This window comes from Crotalus tigris, unplaced genomic scaffold, assembly GCF_016545835.1.
Source record: "Crotalus tigris isolate CLP2741 ecotype Arizona unplaced genomic scaffold, ASM1654583v1 scf7180000018691.1937549, whole genome shotgun sequence".
Lineage (NCBI taxonomy): Eukaryota > Metazoa > Chordata > Lepidosauria > Squamata > Viperidae > Crotalus > Crotalus tigris.
The window spans coordinates 1,599,133-1,608,619 of NW_024097150.1; the positions used below are offsets into that span (position 1 = coordinate 1,599,133).

The 9,487-nt window shown below is 37.0% G+C and overlaps 1 protein-coding gene across 1 annotated transcript in view; it reads left to right on the forward strand.

Annotated features, from left to right (window-relative positions):
• Positions 1–3,958, forward strand: part of FRK (fyn related Src family tyrosine kinase) — a 59,450-nt gene extending 55,492 nt beyond the window's left edge. The window contains exon 8 of the mRNA XM_039355520.1: positions 1,234–3,958. Coding sequence (XP_039211454.1) covers positions 1,234–1,448 — 215 coding nt within the window. The 3' untranslated portion in view covers positions 1,449–3,958. The remainder of the gene's footprint in view (positions 1–1,233) is intronic.
• Positions 3,959–9,487: the final 5,529 nt, after the last annotated feature.

The following is a 9,487-nucleotide window of genomic DNA, read 5'->3' on the forward strand; positions in this document are numbered from 1 at the left end:
TCGCACAGTGTGACTCCAGTCATCAGTTGTAGCATTTGTTCTATAAGGAACAGCCTTTGATTGACACTTGGGGAGAGCAGCTCAAGAGCAATCCTGCAAATGCCTATGTTGCCTCTGAATTCCAAAAATTATCTATGCAGCCAACAAAACTGCTGACCAAATTGCTGGAAATTCCCCAAATCCCTGCTGAACAGAATAGGATCCATAAGATGTCTAGGAGATACCATCTAAATAGGTCCACTGAGTTGAACCAGGTGTTTCAGGATACCTATTTTCTCATATGAGATCTGATATATTTTATACTTACTTAACTTTATTGAGGTTGTTAACCAGCACAAGTTATATTTTATACTTTTAAAAGGACCCTGTAGCTATATAAGCAAACATATTTTCCCCTTTGTTATTGTTCAGTCAACCTACAACCTGAAAAGATTGGTATTCCTGGTCTTCCCTTATGTCTTCTGCTACGGTGGCTAATAATTCTAAGCCACATTATTAATTATTGTTTGTGGATTAAGCCAGAATGCCCTGGTTCATATGTAATTCTAAGTCCCAGTGGCTATATTCATACATTGCAAGAACCATAAGCATCTGCAGGGGAGGGAAAGAAGGAGCTCAAGAGAAAAAAAAAATGATATTGCAGTATGAATCCCCTAGCTTATGTACTGTACTTGTGTTTGATCCCAGAATGGAAATATGAATGACTAGAGGTTACATTGTGACATGCAATGCACAATTTTTGCAATTGGTTTATGAGAGATGCCTATTGTATCAAGTGCCCCCACTCCACCCCAAGTGAAAGGAAACATTAGCTGTCATGCTCTATCCGAGTCCAGACAATATTTGTTTAACTGAAGCAATGCCGGTTCTACCATTAGGCAAACTGATCACTTCAGGAACTTGTGGATAATATTCTTGGCATCCTTACAATAAACAGGGAGAGATTTCTGACATTTCAGCAAAGACAGCCATATTTCTTGAGTCAGTTACATGATCCTGTTGGGAAGCCCAAAACTCTCAGTGTGAGCTTTTCCACATTTGTTCCAAACTAAAAATTAAGTTTAAATGGGTAGAATTATTTCTTGTACTAAAGATACTAATTTGCAGAGATGCTAGAAAGCATGAAGTCTTGTACAAAAGAATGTATCCTTGAGAATGCATCCTCCTCCCATTTTATTTCAAGTTAGCATGTTTATCATGTATCGTTGCTAATCTTTTAAAACTACATCATAGGTCTGATGGGTTTTCAAGTGCTCCAGAAACTGGATCAAGGGTACAGAATACCTCAACCAGCTAATTGTCCTCTAGAATTGTACAACATTATGCTACAGTGTTGGAACGTCGAACCCAGTGAACGACCAACCTTTGAAACCTTGCACTGGAGATTAGAAGATTATTATGACATGGATTCCACATCTTATGCAGATGCAAATACTTTTATACATTGAATGAATACATGTTGCTACTGCTCAAGAACAACTTTCCTTTAGGAATTTTTAAAAATCATTTCAAGTCAAAGTTGTAGAATGAAGATAAATCTATCTGTGTACATGTGTATGTGTGTGTGTGTGTGTTTACAGATACATATATGCACACACATATAAACACACACCCATACACATAGGTGCATACTCTCTGCACTGAGACTAGAAGAAAGAAAACCTTTTTTGTAAGAATAATGCATTTGTTAGGCTATTACATGCTACATCAAACAAAAGCTGCTATTTTCACCAAAGTAACTTGAGATCAATCTAACCTCAGAGTAAATAAATGGTGAGCTTAAAATAGTGGCGAATGCCAAGGAATGTGTGTTTATTAAAATCTGTGACATTATGCCACAGTCTTGATGGCAGTCATTTGTACTGTCAGATTAAGAATACTGAAATAGGCAGGATCTTTTTTTCTCTCTCAGCTGTACAGTGAAGTTATTCTTCTATTTATTATTTAAACAAGAGATAGTAAAGAACACAAATCATAAACAGCTGCCACACAAGAGGCATTGTAGCACTACCTTTAATACTTCAGAATGATTATGCATTATTCTCCAGATTCCACAAGTAATCTGTTAAATCACATTGATTTGTTTTTATGAAAGTATGTGATTGTGCTTATAGATAATCTATCCATAAAAATGCTTTGTCTCCTTTTCTATACATATTTCTATACATATTTCCCTTTTCTGTACATATACTGCAGCTACAATTCTGGCCATCCTGAATTAGATGTCGGGATTGCACCCATGCAATGGATATGTATTTATTTTAGGAAAAAAAAAAAGAGTTTACCTGGGGAAACACAATCTGCACAGATAATGGGCTTCTTTTGCAGTCAAGTGATGCGCTTCAGTTCATAAATATAGTCTTTGTAATTTTATAGCAATCAAATAGTACACAACTGTATATGCATTAGCGTGCCAGCCTCTACTTCTTTTAACAAGCTCTCAATAAGGATCAGCTGCCTCCAAGCAGTGATTTCAAATAATTCTGTCAACCAATTTTCTGATATAGATGGATTTCTGTTTTTAATTTGTCTGATCATGGACCACAATGCTGATTGTATTGGGGCCACTCATCCTTTTTATGAAATGCCTGCTTGAGGTACATGGATTGTACTTCTAGGACTGTAAAAAAAATCTAAATGTAAAACATTGGCATGTTAAATAAAACTCCAGATAGAGGTACTATTTGTTAGACATCTAGCTTATTTTTTTTCTTCATTGTGCATTCTTTTAGTTTGTCTTATTGAGAACCATGCTGCCAGTTATTTTTGGCAAATCATTTTCTATAAATGGCAAATCCATAAAAGTCTACTTTTTGACACTAAAAAAAGAAAGTATATTCTACTTTCTTGAGATTGTGTTTAACTTCTGCAGGTATTATCAGAGATCAGACTTGCGTGTTGGAAGCATCACCCTTTGATATGGTAAAAAAAAAATCACTTGCAGTAAAAATAAAGTATAGATTGAAATCTTCCTCTCACATTAGTTAAATTTATCTTTTATAATAATAACTTTATAACAAACAATTCTTTTATGATGAACAAATCTTTTCTAACTGTGACATGAGCTTGATTTCTGAAGCCTTGGGTGTAAATCCAAGGTTCTACATTTCAATTTTTTATTGGGGTCACTGAAAAAAGAACACCAGTCAGTTATTTGGAGAGGGACAAGACTACTCAGTACAATGCCAATGTGGTGATATAACACCAGTGAAGCCATTATCTATGAACAAATAATGTCATTGGTTTGCTTTGTTTCTTTTCCGCTGTGGTGCTAAGAAAGGTACCACTATCAGCAACTGCATATTCGGTTTTAGTCCATTCTAAAAAAAAAAAAAAAATGTCCTCCATTCTCAATATTGTATCAAAGAGATGTATTTAATTGGCAGTGAGAAACTGCTTATAAAAATGTAGACTTAGATTAATTGTTGAATGTACTCGTGCTATATTTTATTTCAGGAATAAACAAAATGCTTTGTTTCTATCCTTGATGGGCTAGAACATATGTAAATGAAAAGATGTAAGCACCATTAAACAACACAATCATGTAATGGACGGTGAATGAATGATGCAGGAGAGGTAGAGGGATTCTAATAAAATCTAAAAATGAGTCGACAGTTCTAAAAAATGTAACAAAATGAGATTTTTATTATATTTTTCCCATTGGAGAAAAAAGTTTTCCAAATTGTCCTATAATGAAGCTAAATCTCTAGCATTAAGTAGATTTGAATGGCCAAGCTGTCAACAAAATAGCCTGACTCTTTGACCAGTCTAAGCTATGGTTATTTTAACCTTTGTTGATTGAAAAGCCACAGAGATTTAGTTCATACAACATGCTAAAGCCTAACCAAACGACCCACATTTTGATTTAATCCTAATGAGATGTATGAACCCAACTGTTGCAGCTGCTATCCACAAAACCAAAACCTAACGAATCTTAGAAAAAAAGAAAGAAAAGAAATTATGTCATTATGACTGCTGTTGGGAATTTATGCTCCTTCTGAAAAAAAATCAAGATAATGGTCCTCCAAATTTTGCTTTTTCTGGATCAGGTGGAATGAAGTCCCGTGTGTGTTTTTCATATAGCTAATCCTCTAATGTACTTGGTTCTATTGGCATATTCTTCTTTTTCTAGATGCATGAAAAGAAAGAAGGACTTGTAAGAGCAATTCACTTCATCACATGCTCAGTTAATGTATATTTCAACCCTACTCCTAGATTGATTGATAGATTTGATTCCATCAAAAATTCCACGTTAGTATTTTATACCTGTAATGGCAAATTACGTTTGTCTGATTCATGCAAGAATAGAAAAAGCAGTTGAAATACATTGGCTCAGTTTTAATCAAGTTTTGACTTCATTTAGGGGGTGGGTGGGAGAGGGGGATTATTTTATTGTAAAACTGTAAAAATTTTCAATAAAAAAAGTTTTGATTTCATTTTATAAAGTTCTTTCATATTCATATTTATAGATCATACGACTGTCTAGACAAAAGCCTTCCTGCTTTCATCTGCTCAAACTTAGAAGAATGGGCTTGTTTCCATGGAAAGTTTCTTCAAAATTCCTGAGGACTTATTCAGCATAAGTCAAGTGGAGTTGAGTAGCCAATTGCTATAAACAAGTAAACAATATGATGCATGAACAGTAGAGGTTTCTGTTGTAACCTTCCATGGTTTTTCTGAAACACATTTTAGCATTAGCACATGAAGGGAAACAGTTATTGCTCCACATACGTAGAATATAAACTCCAGTCTGATACAGTACCCAGGAACAGGGGCAAGCAATGCAGAATCTTAATTGGAAATAGAACTGGCCAGAAACAACAGAAATGATTTTGATCGCAAGTGGAGGATCAATCACAAGTCAAACTACTACAACGAGAAGAAATAAACATGCTGTAGGTTTGTACTGCAGTTCCTAATACTTCTAAAGAAAATTTCTTTGCTGTAAAAGCAAAGACTCTAGTATTGATGTATACACCTAATAAATAATGGATAATATCCATTGCAATGATCTGTTCTCAAATATTCTATGAAACTCACTACACAGAATATTTGAGCATGTTTTTTTTTTTTGTGAATTCTCTCAGGTAGCTAAAGCATACCCAATATTTAAGTTATCCAAAACATTTAAGTTAATCATTCAGCTAGCCTACTAACTTACCATTTCATTAAGAAATAAAGATGGAGTTAGGTAAGATATAAAATAATAATAATAATAATAATAATAATAATAATAATAATAATAATAATAATAAGACGTGGTTGTGGGGCTTGTGTACTCTGAGGAAGATGAGAGCTATGCCAGAGGTTCAACCATACTGGACAGGTCTCATCAGAGGAGTCAGACAAAGAGTGTCTCTCCCATAAAAAATATGGTGAGACGTAAATTTCAGAATGCCATACCGGCTCGGACGTCGCCCGGGTTAACAAGGTCCGCACTAGATATTGGAGTTCCTGGATATCTGGTGAAAAATGGGTTACAGGACTCAGGACTGTTGGCTGAGCAACCAGGGCCAGCAGCTGCAGAACTACTGGAAGAAAAGGTGTTTACCCGTCGCAGATACACAGTGATGGAAAACAAAGAAATAATGATCTGTTACTACAGATCAAGTCCAACAAGAAGAGGATATCTAAAACGAATGCACCAATTCTGGAAAGAACAACATCCAGAATCAGAAATAACAGAACAGAGACTAGCAGATCAACGCCGATTTATAACACGAAATAAAATATTCACAGAAACAGAATTGGACGAACTGCAAAGGTTTACCCAGGGCAAAGAAATCAAAGCCTTACCAGAAGTAATTCAGAATGTAGAGGCAAACCAGGGGGAGTTGGCAGTGAAGGAATCTAGCAGAGATATACAACTGTTCTCATTTGGAAACCAGGCACCTCTACCTCAGGAAGAACAAAACCCTCTAACTAAAGAAATAAAAGAATTGAAACAAAGAATAACTGAGCATCTAGAACAGCACAAAAACAACAGAATAAGGCTACCTGCATTGAAGCTTGTTCCAAAGAAACAGCTAGCACAAGCATTAAAAGATGCAAATATTGCAATATCAAGTATAAGCACCAATTCACTGCAAGAAACAAACCAACTAATGTACAGCACAGCTGCAGTTATAACAGAATACCTGGGATGCAAAATCAACAAAGAAGAAAAACAAACAAACAGTGCACCAGAAAAATGGAAGGTTAGACTAGAAAATAAGATCAGCAAGTTAAGATCACATGCAAGCAAGCTAGAACAGATGAAAGAAAAGAAGCTGAAGAACAAGAAGACCAAAGAATACCTAATCAAGAAATACCACTTAGAAACAAGGAAGATCAAGGAAGCACTGGAAATAATAAAGCAACAAATAACAGCTATAGCCAGGAAAATCAGTAGATATGAAGCTCGAATTGCAAACTATAGGCAGAACCTCCAATTTCAATCCAATCAGAAACGTTTCTACCAATCCATCAATGGAGAAACTGCAAGGAATCAGTCAGTACCTGACAAGGAAGAAACAGTGCAGTTCTGGAAGCAGATATGGGATAACCCAAAGAAATACAACAAGGATGCGGCTTGGTTAAAAGAGGTGGATGCAAATAAAACAGAAGTTGAAATGAAAGAACTAGTAATAACAACAAAAATGGTAGAAAAAAGAGCAAAGAAAATCAAAAATTGGTCAGCACCAGGTGAAGATGAACTGCATGGGTTTTGGTTGAAACATCTAACTGTTATACACCCACTCATTGCCAAACAGTTCAACAATATACTACAAGGAGGAGAAATTGAAAAGTGGCTAACAACTGGGAAAACCTACCTAATAATGAAAAATCCAGCAAAAGGGGCAACACCAGGTAACTACAGGCCAATTACCTGCTTACCAACAACTTTCAAATTACTAACTGGTGTGGTAGCTGATGCAGTACAACAGCATCTAGTTGAAAACAATCTCTTTCCACCTGAGCAGAAAGGAAACCGCCCCAATAGCAGAGGAACAAAAGATCAACTCCTAATAGACAAAATGATCTTGGAAAACTGCAAGAGAAGGAAGACCAACCTGAATGTGGCATGGATTGACTACAAAAAGGCATTTGACTCTCTGCCACATGATTGGATAATCAAGTGCCTAGAAATAACAGGAGTCAGTAGAAACATCAGAAAATTTGTGCAAAGATCGATGGCACAATGGAAGACACAGTTGCAGATCAATGGTGAGAGGCTGGGAGAGGTTAATATCAAGAGAGGAATATTTCAAGGAGATTCATTATCACCATTACTATTTGTTATTGCATTGTTTCCTCTGTCAACAATACTGAATAACTCAGGACATGGCTATCAAACATCAAAAACATCTGCCAGACTATCCCACCTCCTTTACATGGATGATCTGAAGCTGTATGGAAAAACATCATCTGAAATAGAATCGCTGCTCAACACTGTCCGTATATATAGCCAAGATATTGTAATGGAGTTTGGCTTGGACAAATGTGCCACACTTACTATCAAACAAGGAAAAATAGTGAAAACTGAAGGAATCAAGATGCCCCACGAAAATAACATTAAGAGTCTGGATGAGGAAGAGTACTACAAATACTTGGGTATCCTTCAAGCTGACAACATCAAGCACACTGAAGTCAAGAAAAAGATTAGAGGTGAATACATCAAGAGAGTGAAGAAGATCTTAAAGTCCAAACTCAATGGAGGAAATACCATAAAGGCAATCAACACCTGGGCAATCCCAGTCATTAGGTACACAGCTGGAATAGTGGACTGGACTCAAGCAAGAACTAAAAGCAATGGATAGGCAGACCAGAAAAATAATGACAATGAATCATGCCCTTCATCCACGCAGTGACATTGATAGACTTTATCTACCAAGGCAAATAGGTGGGCGTGGAATGCTACAAGTACATCAGATGGTTGAAGAAGAAAAAATGGCTTTGGAAGAATATCTGAAGAACAATGATGAAGATGCACTGAAATTAGTATATCAGGAAGGCTTACTAACTACTGGAGAGACCAAACTGGCCTACAAGAAAGACCAAATGAAGAACAGAATAGAGGCATGGGAAGACAAAGCACTACATGGCCAATACATGAAAAAAATAGCTGGGAAAGCAGATAATAATAAAACCTGGCAATGGCTAAGAGCAGGAAAATTGAAGAAAGAGACCGAGGGACTAATTCTGGCTGCACAAGACCAAGCCTTAAGGACAAATGCATACAAGTCAAAATTGAGAAGACAGCAACAGACAGTAAGTGCCGCCTATGCAAAGAAGCTGAAGAAACAGTGGACCACTTGGTAAGCTGTTGCAAGAAGATTGCACAGACTGATTACAAGCAGCGGCATGACAAAGTAGCAACAATGGTGCATTGGAAGATCTGCAAAAAAATATCATTTGCCTGTAAGCAAAAACTGGTGGGATCATAAAATAGAGAAAGTCATAGAAAATGATAAAATTAAACTGCTCTGGGACTTCAGAATTCAAACAGACAAGCACCTGCAACATAACACCCCAGACTTAACAATTGTCGATAAGAAAGACAAAAAAGTCTGGATAGTGGATGTGGCAGTGCCTGGAGATAGCAGAATAGAAGAGAAAGAACTGGAGAAGATAACAAAATACAAAGACCTACAAATAGAAATAGAAAGACTGTGGCAAAAGCAAGCAAGGGTAGTACCAATAGTCATAGGCTCCTTGGGTGCAATCCCAAAACAACTGGAGCACCACTTGAACACCATTGGCATTGACAAATTCGCTATTAGTCAATTGCAAAAGGCGGCCTTATTAGGAACTGCTTCCATCCTGCGACGATACCTGTAATACCATCAAACATCCACATCTGCCTATCCCAGGTCCTGGGTAAGGACTCGATAGGTAGACAAAATGCCAAATCCAGTCTGAACATCTGGCTGACTGTGCGATGATCGATAATAATAATAATGTTGGAAGGGACCTTGAAGGTCATCGAGTCCAACCCCCTGCTCAGGCAGAAAACCCTACACCATTTTGGACAAATGGTTGTCCAATCTCTTCTTAAAGATTTCCAGTGTTGGATAATTTACTGCTTCTGGAGGCAGGTTGTTCCATTGGTTAATTGTTCTAACTGTCAGGAAGTTTCTCCTTAGTTCTAGGTTGCTTCTCTCCTTGATCAGTTTCCACCTGTTGCTTCTTGTCCTGCCTTCAGGCGCCTTGGAGAATAGCTTGACTCCCTCTTCTTTGTGGCAGCCCCTGAGATATTGGAACCCTGCTATCATGTCCCCCCTCGTCCTTTTCTTCGTTAAACTAGACATACCCAATTCCAGCAACTGTTCCTTATATGTTTTAGTCTCCAGTCCCCTAATCATCTTTGTTGCTCTTCTCTGTACTCTTTCTAGAGTCTCAGCATCTTTTTTACATCATGGTGACCAAAACTGGATGCAGTATTCCAAATGTGCCCTTACCAAGGCATTGTAAAGTGGTATTAATACTTCATGTGATCTTGATTCTA